Raw genomic sequence first — 21,677 nt, forward strand, 5'->3', positions numbered from 1 at the left:
CAGGATGGCATCTAACACAGATTGGGGTTGTTATTGGAAGGCCGACATCCTGAGTTGAGTCCTGCAAATGTAAAAATCAATAGGCAAAGAAGAGGAACAAAAAGAAATCACAGGCCAGGCGTGGTGGCTCACATCCTGGCACTGGGAGGCCAAGGTGGGAGCATAGCTTGAGCCCAGGAGTTTGAGACCGGCGTGGGCAACATAGATCCTATCTCCACAAAAAAAAATTGGCCCGGCGTGGTGGTGCGTGCCTGTGGTCCCAGCTACTCAGGAGGCTGAGGCGAGAGGATCACTTCAGCCCAGGAGATTGAGGCTGCTGTGAGCCATGATCATGCCACTGCACTACAGCCTGGACAACAGACCAAGACTCTCAAAAAAAAAAAAAAAAAAAAAAATCACAGTGAGAAATATGCCAAAATAGCTTCAGAGTAATTATGAACTGCTTTCAAAAAAGCTGTTTTGCACTTGCCTGCAAGAATAGGAAAAACAAAGGGACTGTGAGTGGCAGGATGACAGAACCCTACAAGAGTAGTACACCTTGGAGATTTTTTTTTAGTGTGGCTTGGGTTTTTGTGCTCTTGGTTGATAAATGCCTTCAGCGTCTGTGGTGGGTGCCAACGTGAGGCTGTCGAGTTCCAGGGAAAGGAGGAAGAGCTGATCACTAATCGGTGCTGAGACTATCCCTTAAGGAACCATCTGTTCCTTGTGCGTGAAGGGTCATCATAAAAACGCCAGCGTCCCACCGTCTAGTTCAAAGCAGGACTCAGCTTACTCTCTGCACTAAACCGAGATCACGGTTTTCAAACGCTGGACCCACGGCGCTTTGCCACTCGGCGGCCAGCTGGGCCCTGCCAGGCAATGAATCGGCTCCCTCGGAGAGGCGCCCGCGGCCGCCCCACCAGCCCGAGAGCCAGAACCGAACCTGGAGGCCCATCGCGGTGCCGGGTCACGTGCCGGGGGCGGGTCACGTGCCGAGGGCGCGCCACGCCCCCTCGAGGCCCGCGGGAGTCACGTGGGCGCGAGGCCCCGCCCCGCCGCGCGGTCCGCGGGGCGCGCGGCCCGGCGTTTGCCCCGGAAGTGGCTGTCTTCAGCCGACAGCTGCTGCGAAGGCGGCGGCGGCGAGGGCGGCGGCGAGGGCGGCGGGCCCGGAGCAAGATGGCGCTGCGGCCGGGAGCTGGTGCTGGCGGCGGCGGGGCCGCGGGAGCCGGCGCGGGGGCCGCCGGGGGAGGCAGGTGGGTGTGAAGCGCCGGGCGGGAGCCCTCTCGTCTCCGCGGCGGCGGCGGGGGGCGCTTGGCGGTTATGGCGGTTTTCTCCGGTTCCGACCCTTTTTCTTGGCACTGGGCTGCGGGAGAAGGGTTGTCACCCGGGGACCCAGGCCGCCCGACCGCCCGACGCTTGTGTTCCGGGCTCGGTTGGGGCCGCCGGCCGCCTGGGGTCGAGCGAGGAGCGGGCGCGCGCTCAGTGTGGAGGGGAGAAAAGGTGGGGGTCCTCTCGGGGTGGGGGGCGGGGTAAATGGGAAACCCCGACTCCGCGCCTAGTCCTGGCTGCCTCCGGGGCGACCAGGGTAGGGTCTTCCCTTTCCCCGGGCTTTCTAGGCTTGACCAGCTGCGTTGGAGGGCGGGCGGGCTCTGGAAACCTGTTCGCGGAGCTGGAGGACCGTCCCCAAGGGGTGTGTGTCCCTGCACCGTCTGTCTCGGCCCCTTCCAGTGTCTTGTCCTCTTTTATTTCCTCGACCCGCGACCAGCAGCAGGAAGATCTAAAGACCTCTGAATTCGCAATTGTCTTGAGACAGAGCTCCTGTCTCGTCTACTAACTCTTAAGACTTGTCTGTCTCCTTTTTAAAAAGACATTTAAAAACAAAGAAAACGCCCTGTGAAGCAGCAGTTGCGCATTTACTAGAACAAAGCTTCCAGCCTGTTAGCCCTTCAACACATCTGCCCTCTGGCACATTTCAGCTGAGAACTGCCTGTGGTTCTTATACCCGGAACTGTAAGGGAGAGATGTACATTTGCAAGTTGACAGGTCCATCCTCACTTGAAGTATTTTATTCTGGGGAGTTTTCACTCCACTTCTGTAATGACCTACTCCGATTTTGTTGTACTAACCAGCATATACAGCACACGCATTTGGAGGTGAAAGTAGCTTTGCGTCTTCAGCATCCTAAATTATCTTTGGAAAACGAAGTATTCGGTTTTTTAAATATATATATGCAGTGTTTCAGTTTTGTCGTGAACACTACAAAAGTGTAAGGTCCTTAAAGTTATCACCTCTTGCAGGTGGTGTATATATTTATACATATATATATGTGTGTCAGAAAACAAGCAGTGGCTGTTCAGTGAACCACCTGTGTGTGCAACCTCATTTTTCATTTCCTCTGCACATCTTTGACTTTAGATTGAAAACTTTCTGTTTTCTCTTTTGTTCTCTTCGTTGTTTTCATTATAGAGTTTTTTAAAAAAATAAATACTTGCTGTAAGCCAGTTTCTGGCTACAGAAGAAACATATGTAATAATTAATTTCCCCTCTATTTGTTCTATTTTCTTTTTTCTTTTGTTTTTTCTTTTCTTTCTTCTTCTTCCTTTTTTTTTTTTTTTTTTTTCCCCTCCGAGATGAAGTCTCACTCTGTTGCCCAGGCCGGAATGCAGCGGCACGATCTTGACTCACTGCAACCTCCGCCTCCTGGGTTCAAGCGATTCTCCTGCCTCGGCCTCCTGAGTAGCTGGGATTACAGGCGCGCACCGCCATGCTAGGCTAATTTTCGCTGATTGATTGGTTGAGACACAGTCTCGTTCTATTAGCTCAGTGCAACCTCTACTTCCCAGGTTCAAGCGATTCTCCTGCCTCAGCCTGTCAAGTAGCTGGGATTACAGGCACGTGTCACCACACCCAGCTGATTTCTATATTTTTAGGAGCGATGGGGTTTCGCCATGTTGGCCAGGCTGGTTTCAAAACTCCTGGTCTCAAGTGATCCGCCCACCTCGGGTTCCCTAAGGTCTGAAATTACAGGCGTGAGCCACTGCACCCGGCTTCCTGTGTTTATTTTCTATATGTTATGACAGTTTCTAAAATGTCTTTGGCTGGCGTTACTTTGATCAAGTGTATGAATTTTTTTTTTTCCTTTGGGACTTGAACCCTGGACCCTCGATCAAGTATATGATTAATCATGGCACCAAGTTCTCGGAAAATGTAAACTTAGAAGAATTGATATCTAGGCCCAAATTTTTATTTACTTAAAAAAGTGTTTTGGGGTGGGGAGGATCTCAGGTTCAGAAATTCAGGTTTGTGGTATTTGAGTATCATTGGTCCATAGACACGAATTTTTAAAATAAATAGGGGTTGAATTTTGATAGAAATTATAATGATTTTAAAATTTCCCTTCTTTGTAAATGCAGTAACATCTGCATTTTAAAATTCTAAGCAACGTGGGAGAGAAAGAAGTGGTTAAAATGATCCTTTCCTTGAAAAATGTATGGTACGTATGTTACGTATATTGGCAACTTTCTGAGCCTGAGAAGCTATACTCTGAATAGAAAAGGAATATTATGTTTTTTAGAGAGTAATGGTAAAAGCTGAAGTTATTTTAGTTTTAATTTTATTTTTGCCACCCACCCTCCCTGAAATTATTTTATGAGGAAACTAACATTATGGCAACCTAAGTGTATGTGGAGAAAAAGAACAGGCAACTTCTCTACGCTTTTAATGGAGAAAATCCACGAGCTATAACTGACCACGTTGTTTAGATCCTTCTCTCTATTCTAAGAGGCTAAGCAAAACACAGTAACTTTTTCCACGTTTAATATTAGCCTACTTTTGATTGGTATCCTGAATGAGCTACTTTAGAATAAATGGTAGAGTTGTATAAAGGGCAAAATTTGCCCAAGAGATGAGAAATATAATTTTTTTTTTAATCAAGTAAGGGAGGAAAAAAAAAGAGTTGAAAGATCTGGATTAGTCTGTAATCATTCAGCTGGTACTGTTCTTGATGCTGTAATGAATTAAAAAGACATCAAAACATGGTCCCCATCCTTGGAGACTGTACAAAATAACTGTGGTACAAAGTCAAGGAGAACAAAGAGGTCATGTTCTTCTGGGATATTATCATTTGTGAACTGTATTTTTTCCTGATCTTTTATGAGCTTTTAGGGGGCTTCCTCATCTTTTCTTCCACTGCTTCTAGCACCTTTTTGCACATAGAAAACATTCTGTAAATATTTGTGGATTCCAGCTGTACTGAAGGCAAAGAAGTGGTATTTCAGTTGGGCCACAGAGTTGAAGGAAGAGGAAGTGGTCAAGAGATTGTCATAGAGATGGGAAGGCCTAGTGAACACTAAGGAAACAAGGCACCTGCAGTGCTAGCTGACTGTGGCTCCGAGTGGCAGAGAAGAGTTTCGTGAGATAAAACTGAAAGGAGAATTGTACCCAAACTAGAGAGGGCTTGGAATTGAAGGAAATTCCATTTCAGGGAAATCAGTCCATGGTTTTAACTCCAGGAGTGCACCTTGCTGAAGGACCATTTAATTATTGCTTAATGGTCCTTTAGAAAGATGCTTCTCGCCGGGCGCGGTGGCTCACGCCTGTAATCCCAACACTTTGGGAGGCCAAGGCAGATGGATCACGAGGTCAAGAGATCGAGACCATCCTGGTCAACATGGTGAAACCTCGTCTCTACTAAAAATACAAAAATTAGTTGGGCATGGTGGTGCATGCCTGTAGAACGAAACTCCGTCTCAAAAAAAAAAAAAAAAAAAAAACAAACTAAAAAGAAAGATGCTTCTCATTTGTGCTGCATCAGATGAATTAGAAACCAGAGTCTGGAGGTGGGAGATCCATTAAGAAGTTATTATGCTGGGCACAGTGGCTCATGCCATAATCCCAGCACTTTGGGAGGCCAAGGCAGGTTGATCGCCTGGGGTCAGGATTCGAGACCGGCCTGGCCAACATGGAGAAACCCCGTCTCTAGTTAAAAAAAAAAAAAAAAAAAAAAAAAAAAAAAAACGAAAATTAGCCGGGCATGGTGGCAGATGCCTGTAATCCCAGCTACTCAGAAGGCTGAGACAGGAGAATCGCTTGAACCCAGGAGGCAGAGGTTGCAGTGAGCTAAGATTGCACCATTGCACTCCAGCCTGGGCAACAAGAGCAAAACTCCATCTAAAAATTATTAAATAAAAATGAAAAAGTTTTTATATAGGAGTCTAGGCCTAAGAAGTGAGGGCTAGTGTCAAATCTAGGTTAGTAGCAAAGGTAACTGAAAAGGAGGGACAAATGAGTTAGGTAAGTGACAGAGCTCTGCTTTCATACTGAGATATCAGTAATACATGAATTAGTGGTTTTACCTTTGAAATTAAACTGTTGGTCACCTTGCTGCCCAGTTTTTTGCCAAGCTTTTGCTGTCTTATTAGTGTCTTAGCTGCTTATCTAACCAATATTTAAGCATGTTGATATTAGTTGTCTAAACATTTCAGAGAAAAATGTGAATTTTTCGTAGGTCACTAAGCAGTCCCAGTTGCTAAATTCTTGCTAGAGAAGGTCATGTTTGTCAGTAGTCTTAATTTTGTTTTCAGAGTAACCTTTGTATATCTGTATGTTACTCATGTCTATGTGGTTGTCTTCGCTGAGACTTTGGCAGACTTGATTCTGCATCCTCATTTGACAGAGGGGAAACCAGACAGTGGGTGAAGGAGATTGCACAGAGCTTCACAGTTACTTTATGGCAAAGCTGGAAGAAAAAGTATAGCACGAGATTCCAATTCTTCTGAGCCATTAGGTCATGTGACTAATTTACATGCTTAAGGCTGATTTTTTTTTTTGAGACGGAGTTTCGCTCTTGTTACCCAGGCTGGAGTGCAATGGCGCGATCTTGGCTCACCGCAACCTCCGCCTCCTGGGTTCAGGCAATTCTCCTGCCTCAGCCTCCTGAGTGGCTGGGATTACAGGCACACGCCACCATGCCCAGCTAATTTTTAGTATTTTTAGTAGAGACGGGGTTTCACCATGTTGACCAGGATGGTCTCGATCTCTTGACCTCGTGATCCACCCGCCTCGGCCTCCCAAAGTGCTGGGATTACAGGCGTGAGCCACCGCGCCCGGCCAAGGCTGATTTTTAAAACCCTTGACAGGTAGATTACTTAAATGTATTCATTGTTCCTAAATTTATCAGTTTTAGCATATGAGTAATGTCTTTTAAAACTGAATACAGGCATACCTCATTGCAGTCAGCAGATACAGTGTTTTTTATAAATTGAAGGTTTGTGGCAAACCTGCATCCAGCAAGTTTATCAGCACAATTTTCCCACAGCCTGTGTTCACTTCATATCTCTGTCACGTTTTGGTAATTCTCACAATATTTCAAACTCTTTCATTACTATTACTTGTTATGATAATCTGTGATCAGTGATCTTTGATGTTACTAGTGTAATTGTTTTAGAGCACCACAAGCCCAGCTCCTATAAGACAGCAAACGTAATTGGTAAATGTTTTGTGTAGTCTGACTGCTCCACCTACCAGCTGTTCGCCTGTCTTCCTTCCTCTCCGAGGGCCTCCATATTCCCTGAGACAGAACTGTATTGAAATTCGGCCAGTTAACACTGTAGTGGCCTCTAAGTGTTCAAGTGAAAGGAAGAGTTGCACATCTCTCCCTTTAAATCAGAAGCTAGAAATAATAAAGCTTAGTCATTAAGTGTTGAAAGCTGGGGTAGATCAAAAGCTGGGCCTCTTAAAGCACTTAACCAAGTTGTGAATACAGAGGAAAAGTTCTTGAAGGAAATTAAAAGACTTATTCCGGGAAACACAAATGTTAAGAAAGTGAAACAGCTTTATTGCCAGTATTGAGAAAGGGTGAGTGGTCTAGATAGAAGATGAAACCACCCTTAACATTCCCTTAAGCCAAAGTCTAATCTGGAGCAAAATCCTTAGTCTCTTCAATTCTATGAAGACTGAAGACTGAGAGAGGTGAGGAAGCTGCAGAAGAAAAGTTGGAAGCTACAAGGTCCGTTGGTTTATGAGGTTTAAGGAAAGACGCTATCTCCAGAACATTGAAGTGCAAGGTGAAGCAGCAAGTGCCGATGTGAAAGCTTTAGCAAGTTATTCAGAAGAGCTAAGATCATTGATAAAGGTGGCTATGCTAAACATAGATTTTTTTTTTCTTTCTTTCTTTTTAAGACAAAGTCTTTGTCTCTGTTGCTCATGCTGGAGTGCAGTGGCACGATCTTCGCTCACTGCAATTTCTGCCTCCCAGGTTCAGGTGATTCTTTTGCCTCAGCCTCCCTACTAGCTGGGACTGCAGGTGTGTGCCACAATACCCAGCTGATTTCTTTTCTGTTTGTTTGTTTGTTTGTTTTTGAGATGGAGTTTCACGCTTGTCACCCAGGCTGGAGTGCAATGGCACGATCTTTGCTCACTGCAGCTTCCGCTTCCTGGATTCAAGTGATTCTCCTGCCTCAGCTTCCCCATTAGCTGAGATTACAGGTGCGTGCCACCATGCCCAGTTAATTTTATATTTTAGTAGAAACGGGGTTTCACCATGTTGGCCAGGCTGGTCACAAACTCCTGACCTCAGGTAATCCACCTGCCTTGGCCTTCCAAAGTGCTGGGATTACAGGCATGAGTCATCACACCCGGCCTAATTTTTATATTTTTAGTGGAGACGGGGTTTCACCATGTTGGCCAGGCTGGTCTCGAACTTCTTACCTCAAGTGATCCATCCGACACAGCTTACCAAAGTGCTGAGATTACAGGCATGAGCCACCGTGCTTGGCCAGATTTTCACTATAGACAAAGATGCCATCTAGGACTTTACTAGCTAGAGAGGAGAAGTCAATGTCTGGCGCCAAATGACAGGCTGACTCTCCTGTTAGGGCCTAATGCAGAAGGTGACTTCAAGTTGAACCAATGCTCATTGACCACTTTGAAAATGTCAGGGCTTTTAAAATGCTAAATCTCTGCTTATACTCCGTAAATGGAACCACAAAGCCTGGGTGACAGCCCATCTGTTTACAGCATGGTTTACTGAGTATTTTAGCCCACTGTTGAGACCTACTGCTCAGAAAAAGATTCTTTTGAAAATATGACTGCTTATTGACAACGTGGCTGGTCACCCAAGAGCTCTGATGGCAATGCATAAGAAGGTTAATGTTCTCATGCCTGCTAAAGCAACATCCATTCTGCAGTCCGTGAATCGAGTGATTTCTCCTTTCATCTCTTATTTGAGAAATTCCTTCCATGAGGCTGTAACTCCCATAGATACTAATTCTTTTGATGGAACTAGGCACAGTAAATTGAAAACTTTCTGGAAAGGAATCACTATTATCTCTTTCATTTATTACTGTTGTTGTTATTTTGGAGAGATGGGTCTCACTATGTTGCCCAGGCTTGTCTCAAACTCAGGGGCTCAAGCAGTCCTCCTACCTTGGCCTCCCAAAGTGCTGGGATGACAGGTGTGAGCCACCAGACCCAGCCATTCGCTAGAATCTCTAAAGGGTATCTAGAAACCTCCTTTTCCGATCCTTGACTCCCAGATTAAGAGCCTTTCTCACTCAGAAGTCTTTGCTTTGTCCCTTTTTCTTTCCCGTCTCAGAGAAAGAAGACCCACTTCCTTTTCAAAGCAGATCCCTTGTGCTACTTTGTTTTGTTTTGTTCTGTTTTGAGATAAAGTCTGGCTCTGTCACTCAGGCTGGAGTGCAGTTGTGCAGCCTCCGCCTCCTGGGTTCAAGCAGTTCTCCTGCCTCAGCCTTCCGGGTAGCTGGGATTACAGGCACATGCCACGATGTGCCCAACTAATTTTTGTATTTTTAGTTAAGATGGGGTTTTGCCATGTTGACCAGGCTGGTCTTGAACTTGCGGCCTCAAGTGATCTGCCTGCCTTGGCCTCCCAAAGTGCTGGGATTACAGGCATGCATCACCGCAAGCCTCTGCCCTCTTTTGCTACTTTGCATGCTAATCCCATTTCCTCAAAAACCTTATCAGTCACTAAGTATGTATTTACTCTCTTAGGTTTTTTCTCCCTAGGATCTCTTTATTGAAACAACTCACTCAAAGATCACCATTTTTGAAAGCAGTGACTTATTTTTTAATCTTCATTCTCACCACTGTTTTACAGCATGAGACACTGGTAACTACTTCCTTGTTGAAATGTGGTCCTTCCTCAGTTGTAAATCTCAGTTATAAGCACTTCCTTGGTTCTTGATGAGCATTTCCTACTCAGTTTTCACTGTAAGACTGTACCCCCAGCAGTTTGGGAGGCCAAGGCAGGCAGATCATGAGGCCAGGAGTTCAAAACCAGCCTGGCCAATATGGTGAAACCCCATCTCTACTGAAAATACAATAATGAGCCAGGTGTGGTGGTGCTTGCCTGTAGTCTCAGCTACATGGGAGGCTGAAGCAGGAGAATTGCTTGAGCCTGGCAGACAAGGGTTACAGTGAGTGGAGATTGTGCCCCTGCTCTCCAGCCTGTGTGGTAGAGCAAGATTCTGTCTCAATTTAAAAAAAAAAAAAAAAAAAAAAGGCCCGGCATGGTGGCTCACGCCTGTAATCCCAGCACTTTAGGAGGCCGAGGCTGGTGGATCATGAGGTCGAGCGATCAAGACCATCCTGGTCAACATGGTGAAACCCCGTCTCTACTAAAAATACAAAAAATTAGCTGGGCGTGGTGGCGCGTGCCTGTAATCCCAGCTACTCAGGAGGCTGAGGCAGGAGAATTGCCTGAACCCAGGAGGCGGAGGTTGTGGTGAGCCGAGATCGCGCCATTGCACTCCAGCCTGGGTAACGAGCAAAACTCCGTCTCAAAAAAAAAAAAAAAGATAGAATTTTATGTTATGTATAAAATTGTTACCATAAAATGTTTAATTTTATTTTGAGTATTATATGAAGTTGTCAGAGGTTTTATTGTTATTGTAATGATAACAATATTACCGCAATAACAATAAAACCTCTGACAACTTCATATAATACTCAAAATAAAATTAAACATTTTAAAGTCCTTTGGCCAGGCATGGTGGCTCATGCCTGTAATCCCAGCACTTTGGGCGGCCAAGGCAAGTGGATCACCTGAGGTCAGGAGATCAAAACCATCTTGGCCAACATGGTGAAACCCAATCTCTAAAAATACAAAAAATAATTAGCCGGGCATGGTGGCAGGCGCCTGTAATCCCAGGTACTTGGGAGGCTGAGACAGGAAAACTGCTTGGACCCAGGAGATGGAGGTTGCAATGAGCCGAGATCATGCCGTTGCACTCCAATCTGGGCAACAAGAGCGAAACGCCATCTCAAAAACAAAATTTTTTTAATTAAAAAAAAATAGCCGGACGCAGAGGCTCAAGCCTGTAATCCCAGCACTTTGGGAGGCCGAGGTGGGTGGATCACGAGATCAAGAGATCGAGACCATCCTGGTCAACATGGTGAAACCCCGTCTCTACTAAAAATACAAAAATGAGCTGGGCATGGTGGCGCGTGCCTGTGATCCCAGCTACTCAGGAGGCTGAGGCAGGAGAATTGCCTGAACTCAGGAGGCGGACGTTGCGATGAACTGAGATCGCACCATTGCACTCCAACCTGGGTAGCAAGAGTGAAACTCCGTCTCAAAAAAAAAAAAAATAATAATAATAAATAAATAAAATAAAGGCCCAGTACAGTCTGCTCGCTTTTGAATCATATAGTTAACATTTAACCCACATTCATCTCTCCAAACATCCCTGCATCTCTGCCTCAAACCTTTTGCTCAAAATATATAGTGTGCCTCTGTTTTCCTTTAAGATTTAGCTCGAGAGCTACTTCCATAAAACTTCTCAAGATATAGCCCATTCAAATTCATTTTTTTTCCCTCATGTCTATTAGTAATTTGGACCTCGCTTAGAGCGGTTAGTACATTTACCCTGTGGTATAGTCATTTGCCTGCATATGTGTCTTTTAGATTACAAGATTCCATTTAATGTAGTTGACACTCAATAAATGTTGACGGAATTGAATCTAATTAAACTCTCTCATTTGATCGGTGGGGAAATTGGAATCCAGAGGAGACACACAGTGACAGAGCCAGGACTAGTTTCAGGGTCTTGTGTCTGCTATTTCAACAAGTTTCTGTCTCCACTAGCATGCTGACATGCATCCATGGATGCTCAACTGCTGTTGTTGGGCAGTTCAGTATTGTACTGCAGAACAAACACCAGATCCCATCGATGAGTCTTTCATCCATATAAAAAAGCACGTGTTATTTGAAATCTTTGTGCGTATGAAGATTCTGATGTATTTTTATTCTGTTTTCAGCTTCATGTTTCCTGTTGCAGGTGGGATAAGACCCCCTCAAGGTATGTGAAGGCTTAAGTTTCAAATGTTTATTTTTCAGTCTTGTGTTTCTGAATCTGGGAATTAAATAAGTAAATAGAAAACAAGTTCTGTTGCTGCTAAGTAGAGTAAAATTTTGTATGCTCTTAAACCTATATGGCAGCTACTCTTAAAATTTCTCAAAAACTGTATTATTTGGGTAGTAATAAGGATCACTCTTCATTTCTCCAAAACGTATGTAAACATTATGCTCATAGATTGTTTAACCTCAGGTGAAAGAGACTTTTGAGACAAGAATGTTAAAGAATAGGTGATAAAAATGAAATGAGCTGTAATTTACTTGATGTCTTTCTCTTAGATTGTTAGTGCCATGTGTGTCTAATGCTCATCTCTAGCACCCACTATGCTGATTTAACATAATACATTCTCTGTAGATGTTTGTTGAATGAATAAACAAACATCTTTAGTTGTTTCACACTGGTATTTTTTCTCTATTTGATAGTATCTTATTACAATCATGTATTATAAACATATAATTTTGAAATGAAAAGATCACATACTCTGATTCAGCTTAAGTTTCAGGATTTTGTTTGGGTTTGGGTTTTTATTTTTATTTTTATTTTTTTTGAGATTGAGGTCTTGCTCTGTCACCCAGGCTGGATGGAGTACGCTGGCGCAGTCAAGCTCACTGCAGCCTCGGCCTCCTAGGCTCAAGCAATTCTCCCACCTTAGCTTCCCAGGTAGCTGGGACCACAGGTGCATACCACCACCCCTGGCTGATTTTTTTAAAATATTTTGTAGAGATAGGGTCTCCTTATATTGCCCAGGATGGTATCAAATTCCTGGGCTCAAATGATCCCTTCTGCCTTGGCCTCCCAAAGCACTGAGATTACAGGCATAAGCCACCGTATCTGGCCAAGTCTTTGTTTTATTCCTAGAAATGTCTCTACTAAGTATACCTCTTCTCTCTTGGTCTCAGACCAGGGCCCACCAATATCAATTCTAGCTTTATCTTCAAGGAAATAGTAATGAAGGAATATGATCTTGACCTATGCTGCCATGCACCTGGGACACAACAGTGAAGAAGGACTATATCTGCCTTTCTCTTGATTCTTTCTGCTCATTTCTCCCACTCTGATATATTCTCTCTCCCCTCACACCAAGTGCTTCTGAAAACTGGTCTTCTTAAAAAGTCAGCGTTGATTGGTTATCATAGATTTGCTGGAGAAACAGAGACTCCTGGGTCACCAGTAGAGATAAAACATAAAGAGCAGCTCAGTAGCAGGCGGTCAGTGGCTCATCCTGGCTTTGTCTTTATTTATAATCAGTGGTGGTGGTTGAGTTTCAGGTAAGTTTTTCCAAGGGTCAGTTGTATAGTTTTCATCGTGTTCATGTTTCTGCATTATTTAAGCTATCTGTAGTTAGATGTGTCCCAGATTGAGATCAAATGGTTTGAGATCTTTTGTTCTTTAGGAAGGTATTACAAAGTTATATGTTCATTACTGTGGTTTGATATTTTGCATTTCTATAAACTTTCAAGTAAAAATCTGCATATGGAGTGAAGGAACTGGACAAGAAGAGATCCCAGAATGTTGCCTGATATTTCTTCTTAGGGAATTTGGAATTGGTTTGGAGATTTTTTTTTTTTTTTTGAGACGGAGTTTCGCTCTTGTTACCCAGGCTGGAGTGCAATGGCGCGATCTCGGCTCACCGCAACCTCCGCCTCCTGGGTTCAGGCAATTCTCCTGCCTCAGCCTCCTGAGTAGCTGGGATTACAGGCATGCGCCACCATGCCCAGCTAGTTTTTCGTATTTTTAGTAGAGACGGGGTTTCACCATGTTGACCAGGATGGTCTCGATCTCTCGACCTCGTGATCCACCCGCCTCGGCCTCCCAAAGTGCTGGGATTACAGGCTTGAGCCACCGCGCCCGGCCTGGAGATTTTTTTTTTTTTTTAACACTTTGTTAGAATGGACTTTTTGGTCATTTGAAGGCTTTAAATTATGCATGTATCATTTCTGAGAACATATACAAGAAACCAGTAGCAAGGATGGCCACAAGATCATGAGTACTTGAACAGGAGACGGAGGACAGAAGGAGACCTATTTTTTACTGTGTACACTTTTATGCCTTGAAATATTATGCCAGGTATCTGAATTACCCATTCAGCAATAAAATAAAATCAATTAAAATGAATAAAACTTTAAGTCCAAAGACTGAAAACATCTTACTGTGGCTATTTTCAATCTGTGTATTCTAATTCTCCGTGACACCTTGTGATCTTTGTACTTAGTGTTCTTTGGTCTGGAATATTCTTCCCAAATATTGGCATGGCTGGTTTTAAAAACAGAAAAAAAGAAAAAAAATCAAAATCATAATATACATATATATATATATATATTGGCATGGCTTGGTTCTTTATTTCCTTGAGGTCCTTGCTGAAATGCCACCCTGGTGAAACTTTTTCTAATTGCCCTATGTAAAATAGCAACCACTCCATTCCCCCTTGCCCTGCTTTATTTTTTGCCCTAGCTCTTATCACCACCTGACATGTACTTATTTTTTTTATTATCTGTCTGTCCTGATTACACTGTAAGGTCCATGAGAGTGAAGACCTAGTTTTGTTCATGGCTGTGTCCCTAGAACAGTGCCTAATATAGAGTAGGCCTCAAATACTTGAATAAGTGAATGGCCTACCTGTAATAACTGTTACCGACAAATGTGAATGTTTGTGCTTCTGAAATTAGGCTGGGTTATTATAAATAACCTGGAAGGTACCCAAAAACCATAAGATAAACATGGTATAATTTCCTAGATCTTTAATTTTTTTAAGTTGACAGTTTGATATAAAGCTGCTTTCTTAGTGGTAGAACCAACGTGAATGTTGTTTGAATGCAAAATTAGAATGAAATTTGTGCTCAGGCTACGTAGGGATTTTGTTTTATTCACTTCTGTGTACCAAGCACATAGTGTGCCTAGCATACGGTAAGCATTTAGTATGTATCAAAATCCCAAAGGGATGTATATTCATTTACCTCTGCTCTCGGAAAAGTTTGGGCAACACTAGCCTAAATCATACTTTCATGATAGTTTTCTGCTTTGGCTATTTTGTGGTAATTGTTATGGTACCTATTCATGTAATGAAAAGGAAGAATAACATTTATTTAAACATAGTAAGTATTAAACAATTTTACAAATGAGAAACGAAGGCATAGAAAGAAGTAAATTGCCCAAGGTTCCAAAGTAGTATGTGGCATTTCTAGTTGGCGCCCAGAGTTCATGCCTTTAACTGTTATTTTGTTAGTTATCTGCTGCTGTGTAACAAATGATCCCGAACTTTAAAAAGTAAGCATTTTATTATTTCATAGTGTGTCTATGGGTCAGGAACCTAGGAATAGCTCTGCTGGGTGGTTCAGGCTCAAGACCTCTTATAAGATTGCAGTAAAGATGTCAGCCAGGATTGCAGTCATCTGAGTTTCATGGAGCAGCTTCCAAGGTAGCTGATTGACATAAATGGCAAATTCATGCTGCCTTTTGGCAGAAGACCTCAGTACCTCACCACGTGGATTCCCCATAGGTCTTACTGAGTATTCTCATAACATCCAAGTGGCTTGCACCAGAGCAAGTGATCAAAAAGAACAAGGAGGAAACTACAGTGTCTTTTAAGAACTAGCCTTTGGGCCAGGTGTGGTGGCTAATACCTGTAATCCTAGCACTTTGGGAGGCTGAGGGGGGCGGATCACTTGAGGTCAGGAGTTAAAGACCAGCTTGGCCAAAATGGCGAAACCCCATCTCTACTAAAAATGTAAAAATTAGCTGGGTGGGCGTGGTGGCAGGTGCCTGTAGTTCCAGTGACTTGGCAGCCTGAGGCAGGAGAATCGCTTGAACCCGGGAGGCAGAGGTTGCAGTGAGCCAAGATCATGCCACTACCCTCCAGCCTGGGTGACAGAGTGAGATTCTGGGTTAAAAAAAAAAATAATAACTAAACTTTTTAAGTTACATGCTGTCATTTCCACGGTATCCTATTGGTTATACTGGGCAGCCCTATTCAGAATGGAATGGGGCAACACAAGGGTATGAATACCCCAAATAGGCCGTACTGTTAGTTTTTTAATATGCGTACAAATTCCGTACGAGAGTTATAATCTTCATTTTACAGATAAAGTTTTGGAACTTGTTCAAGATCACACAGCTAAGTAAATGATAGAGTTGGAATTCATCTTTACATCTGTCTCACTCAGAACCCTGTGCTTTTTCCATTACACTCTGCTTCCTGCCAAGTAAAGTAACAAGTCCTTTAGGTACTTAGGGTTTTAAGAAAATAAACTTTAAAACACACTGACTTTAATAATGCTTTACATTTTCAGCAGGCCTGATGCCGATGCAGCAACAAGGATTTCCTATGGTCTCTGTCATGCAGCCTAACATGCAAGGCATTATGGGAATGAATTACAGCTCTCAGATGTCCCAGGGACCTATTGCTATGCAGGTACTTGCTTCTTTATTTGGTTTTTTACAAAGTTACTGTTTGTTGTTACGTTTAAATATCAAGAGCTACAGACTAAGAACGTAACGTTACAATTAGAAGTAAATATAAATAAATGTCTTCCTTCAAACTAAAATGAAGATGTGTTCGTAAGAGTGAGGGAAAAGGCTGGGCGCAGTGGCTCACGCCTGTAATCCCAGTACTTTGGGAAGCCAAGGCCGGCATATCACTTGAGGTCAGATGTTCGAGACCGGCCTGGCCAACATAACAAAACCCCATCTCTACTAACACTACAAAAATTAGCTGGGCGTGGTGGCATGTGCCTGTAGTCCCAGACACTCGGGAGGCTGAGGCAGGAGAATCCCTTGAACCTGAGAGGTGGAGGTTGCAGTGAGCTGACATCACTCCAGCCTGGGCAACAAAGTGAGACTCCTTCTCAAAAAAAAAAAAAAAAAAGCCAGATTATAAAAGCATTTTTGCTTTTGTACTATTAACACATATCTTTAATGCCATATACTGTATTTCATTTTTACCTAACGCTTTATTTTTTACTTATTTTTGGGTTTTTTTCAACTTTTATTTTAGATTCACGGGGCACATGTGTTGGTTGGTTACAGTTCTATACTGTGTGATGCTGAGGGAACCCGTCACCTGGGCAGGGAGTATAGTACCAAACAGCTAGTTTTTCAACCCTTCCCCCGCTCTTTCTCCCCTCTTAAAGGCTCCAGTGTCTCTCAAGCCTATCTTTATGTCCATGTGCACCCAGTGCTTAGCTCCCACTTGTAAGTGAGAACATGCGGTATTTGGTTTTTTGTTTCTGCATTAGTTCACTTATTTACCTAACGCTTTAACATTTTCTATTGCTGTGTGGTTTTTTTAATACAGTATATACTTGTATACAGTAACACATGTATACAACTTATAAATAAGTAATATTAGGAGTTCACAATCAGAATTTTAATTTGAAACTATTGTTGTTTTGAAGTCAATTATGCAGATAAAGCTTCTGTTTTGTGTTTAAAGGGTCAGGAAAATTTCCAGTGTCATTTTTTTATCCATCTCTAGAAGGAAGAAAATGGGAATACATTGAGATTTCTTGAGCTTTTAATCCATGTTAAGCTAGCTTTCACTAGGCTCTGCTGCAGAAACAGTCCCCAGATCTCAGTGACTTACAAAACAAAAGTTTATTCCTCACTTGTGTTACATATTCAGAGTGCTGACTCTGTTCATGTTTTCTTTATCCTAGGACCTTCAGCCAGGACATCTTAGGTTCTTGGCATAGGAAAAAGAGATGACCAAACCCTGTGATGTCCTTTAAAGCTAACACTTGGAGGTAGCATTTATTAGTCACTTCTGCTCACAAAAGTAATATGGCCCTAACATCAGTAGAGGAGGAATATACCAGGAAGAATGTAAACCACACAGGGATGTGTAGTCCTCTTAGAATAAAGGCAGCAAATAACTAAAAACAATCTACCATAGAATGCAATGTATTTTAAATTAAGACTTTCTAAGCTTACTACTGAATTTTAATAATTGATAAAAATTTTAAATCATGAATTTTTACACTAAACATTATTTTATGACTTAGACAATTATCTGAAAAATGTTTTTAGAGTTTGAAACAACCAAAAACAAGTTAAGAGTCTCTTAACATGCAGAACAACAAGAAAAAAGTAAACTGTGAGAGTTGTTAGTGCCTTAATAATGTCCTGAATGTCAGAAGTTTGTATATTAATGATTCTAAGACAAAGCAACCGAATTCCCTTTCTTTAACCTTTAATCTTGCTGACAGGCATTATACTATTTCGAAGCTGCTCACCATTCTTTAAGAAGAAAAAAAATCTAGATCTTATTTTTCCCCCCTAACTCAATAGCTCTTATCAACCAGGGACATATATGAAGCAAACCCATTATTCCTATAGTTATCTCTTAAGTCTTTGGAGATAAAAGTGATGATTCAGATAAAAAAGTCAACATCAAAATTGAGTCCTTTTTTTTTATTTTTTGTTTTTGAGACTGAGTCTTGCTCTGTTGCACAGGCTGGAGTGCAGTGGCATGATCTCGGCTAACTGCAACCTCCACCTCCTGGGTTCAAGAAATTCTCCTGCCCCAGCTTCCTAAGCAGCTGGGATTACAGGCACGCACCACCACATCTGGCTAATATCTGTATTTTTAGTAGAGATGGGGTTTCACAGTGTTGACCAGGCTCGAACTCCTAACCTCAAGCGATCCACCTACTTTGGCCTCCCAGAGTGCTGAGATTACAGGCATGAGCCATCGTGCCAGCCAGAAATTTAGTCTTGATTATTATTATATTATTTTTGATGATGATTATTATAACCACTCCCTTCCCCAAAACACATGAAAAGAAAACACTCCTCATGATTTACAATACATTTAAAATTATTCTGAAGCATTTCAAACATCTAGGCAAGTATAGAGTACATGATGTACACGTGTAAACCTGTTGTAATCTGTTGTGTAATTGTAAGAAATAAAAGAAATCCTTTGTGCTCGCTTCGGCAGCACATATACTAAAATTGGAACGATATAGAGAAGATTAGCATGGCCCCTGCGCAAGGATGACACGCAAATTCGTGAAGCGTTCCATATTTTTAACAGAACCTTCATGAGCACAAACTCCCTGTTCATTTTTGCAGCTATAAATAAGGCACTGATACGGTTTGGTTGTGTCCCCACCCAAATGTCATCTTGAATTGTAGTTCCCATTACTGCCACATGTTATGGGAGTGACCTAGTGAGAAGTAATTGAATCATGGGAGTGGTTCCCCCATACTGCTCTCATGGTAGTGAATAAGTCTCACAAGATCTGATGGTTTTATAAGGGAAAACTCCTTTCGCTTGGTTCTCATTTTCTCTTGCCTGCTGCCATGTAAGACACAGCTTTCACCTTTCTCCATGATCGTGAGGACACCCGAGCCACATGGAGCTATGAGTCCATTAAACTTCTTTTTCTTTATTAAAAAAAAAAGAAAGAAAGAAATCCTTTGCCCAGTTGCTCTATTGGTAGAAACTTGTAGAACTGTAGTAACACAACCAGTATATGGACGTTGGTACAGCTGAGACAGAACATTTCCATCTCCCCAACGATCTCCTCACATTGCCCTTTTGTAGCCATACTCACTTGCTTCCTGCCCCACCTTATTTGCATTCACTAATGTATTCCCCATTTCTATGATTTTGTGGTTTCAAAAATGTTACATAAATGGAATCATTAACCTTCTGGGATTGGCGTTTGTCGCTTAGCATAATCCCTTCAGATTCATCCAAATCGTTGCATGTATCGTAGTTCATTTTAAATTGATGAGTATTAGTCCATGGTGTGGATGTATGACAGTTTGTTTAACCGTTTTCTCACTGAAGGACATCAGGGTTGTTTATAGTTTTTGGCTATTACAAATAAAGGTTTTTGTGTGAACATAAGTCCTCGTTTCTTGGGGTAAATGCCCAAGAGTGCAATTGCTGGGTTGCATGGTATTACATTTTTGGTTATTTAAGACGCCGCCAAACTTTTTTCCAGAGTAGCTCTGTTTTACGTTCCCACCAGCAATATATCAGAGGTTCGGTTATTGCATTCTTACCTGCATTTAGTGTCATTTTTTTCGTTCAGTCATTCTAAGTACGTTGTAGTATCACATGGTTTTAATTTGCAGGTGATGTTGAGCATCTTTTGATGTGTAATGTCTTTATAACTTAATTGAAGCAATTTTTAAATTGCATTTTTTGGTATTTTACTACTTTGAGAATTCTTTATATCTTTTAGGTACTAGTCTTTTGTCAGGTGTGCAGTTTACAGGTATTTTCTTGTCTGTAGCTTGTCTTTTCATCCTCTTAACAGGGTCTTTCACAGAGAAAAAGTTCAATTTTGATGAAATTCAGTTTACCAATTTTTCATTTTATGGATCATGCGTTGGCGTAAGTCTAAGAGTTACTCACCTTGCCCTAGAATCTGAAGATTTTTCCTATTTTTTTTTTAAAGTTTTATACTTTTAAGTACATTATTCATTTTTGAGTTAATTTTTGTGTAAGATTTAAGACCTAGATTGAGGTTGTCTTTTACCTCTTTTTATCTATGCAGGTCTGATTGCCCCAGCAACATTTGTCAAAAAGGCTATTCTGCTTCCATTGAAATGCTTTTACATTTTTGTCAAAAATCAGTAGGGCACGCCCGTGCGGATGTTGCTATAGGTTCTCTGTTCTGTTCCATTGATTTACGCATATGTCCGTTCCTTCACCAATAACACAGTCTTCATGATGGTAGCTATACAATAAGGTTGATTCCTCCTACATTCTTCTTTTCAAAATTGTTTTAACTACTCTGGTCCCTCTGCTTTTCCATATGAATTTTGGGATAGTGTTGTCTATCTCTGGAAAAACTCTTGCTGGAGTTTGATAGGCATTGTGTTAAACTTCTGTATGAATTTAGGGAGAATTGATGTCTTTGAGAGGTGACGTCTTCCAGCATATGAACATGGGATATCTCTTCATTTGTTTAGGTCTTTGGTTCCTTCTGTCTGCACTTACATAGTTGTCAGCATAAAATTCACATCCAGGGCCGGGCGCGGTGGCTCAAGCCTGTCATCCCAGCACTTTGGGAGGCCGAGGCGGGTGGATCACGAGGTCGAGACATCGAGACCAACCTGGTCAACATGGTGAAACCCCGTCTCTACTGAAAATACAAAACATTAGCTGGGCATAGTGGCGTGTGCCTGTAATCCCAGCTACTCAGGAGGCTGAGGCAGGAGAATTGCCTGAACCCAGGAGGCGGAGGTTGCGGTGAGCCGAGATCGCGCCATTGCACTCCAGCCTGAGTAACAAGAGCGAAACTCCGTCTCAAAAAAGAAAAAATTCACATCCATGTTTGGTTAAATTTACATCTAAATATTTTGATTTTTTTGAGCAATTATGAATGGCATTGTTTTTTAATATCAGTGTTCCATTATTCACTGTTAGTATATAGAAATACTATGTATATGTATATAGAAATGACTATATGTTTGTATTCTTCAACCTCACTGAACTAATTCTAGAAATTTTTGTATGGATTCCATGGGATTTTTTAATGTAGGTAGTCAGGTCATACCTTTATCAAATTTTAACAGCCTGAGCGACAAGAGTAAAACTCCATCTCAAAAAAAAAAAATTAAAGCCGGGCGTGGTGGCTCAAGCCTGTAATCCCAGCACTTTGGGAGGCCGAGGCGGGTGGATCACGAGGTCGAGAGATCGAGACCATCCTGGTCGACATGGTGAGACCCCGTCTCTACTAAAAATACAAAAAATTAGCTGGGCATGGTGGCACGTGCCTGTAATCCCAGCTACTCAGGAGGCTGAGGCAGGAGAATTGCCTGAACCCAGGAGACGGAGGTTGCGGTGAGCCGAGATCGCGCCATTGCACTCCAGCCTGGGTAACAAGAGCGAAACTCCGTCTCAAAAAAAAAAAAAAAAAAAATTAAAAATACTTTCCTTTCTCTCCTTCCTCAGAGGTTGTTATCACTATTGTGAATTCAGTGTTGATAGTTACCGTATATTTATACTTTTTGTTTTGTTTTGTTTTTTGAGATAGAGTCTCACTCTGTCACCCAGGCTGGAGTGCAGTGATGTGATCTCAACTCACCAACTCACTGCAACCTCCACCTCCTTGGTTCAAGTGATTGTCTTGCCTCAGCCTCTGTAGTTAGTTCCTGGAATTACAGGTGCCTACCACCTCACCTGGCTAATTTTTGTATTTTAGTAGAGGTGGGGTTTTACCATGTTGGTCAGGCTAATCTTGAACTCCTGACCTCAAGCAGTGTACCCACCTCTGCCTCCCAAAGTGCAGGGATTACAGGCGTGAGCCACTGTGCCTGGCCATATTTTTATACTTTTATTATTTTATATATTTGTATATTCATGAG

The 21,677-nt window shown here is 42.3% G+C and overlaps 1 protein-coding gene and 1 non-coding gene across 13 annotated transcripts in view; both read left to right on the plus strand.

The window, feature by feature from the left end:
• Positions 1-1,031: 1,031 nt before the first annotated feature.
• SYNRG (synergin gamma) overlaps positions 1,032-21,677 on the plus strand; it is a 95,564-nt gene continuing 74,918 nt past the window's right edge. For 9 of the 12 annotated variants that reach the window (XM_039476169.2, XM_039476171.2, XM_039476173.2 and 6 more), the window contains exons 1-3: positions 1,032-1,232; positions 11,257-11,297; positions 15,641-15,762. In XM_039476169.2, coding sequence (XP_039332103.1) covers positions 1,156-1,232; positions 11,257-11,297; positions 15,641-15,762 — 240 coding nt within the window. In that variant the 5' untranslated portion in view covers positions 1,032-1,155. Of the gene's footprint in view, positions 1,233-1,523; positions 7,465-11,256; positions 11,298-15,640; positions 15,763-21,677 lie in introns of those variants that run through there. The other 3 variants (XM_074388055.1, XM_039476178.2, XM_039476172.2) reach the window with 2 other exon arrangements.
• LOC120366956 (U6 spliceosomal RNA) lies at positions 18,273-18,379 on the plus strand. The gene has a single exon (XR_005581467.1). It is a non-coding gene; the product is annotated as a U6 spliceosomal RNA (small nuclear RNA).

The sequence above is a fragment of the Saimiri boliviensis genome, chromosome 17 (genome assembly GCF_048565385.1).
Source record: "Saimiri boliviensis isolate mSaiBol1 chromosome 17, mSaiBol1.pri, whole genome shotgun sequence".
In the NCBI taxonomy this organism is placed as follows: Eukaryota; Metazoa; Chordata; class Mammalia; order Primates; family Cebidae; genus Saimiri; species Saimiri boliviensis.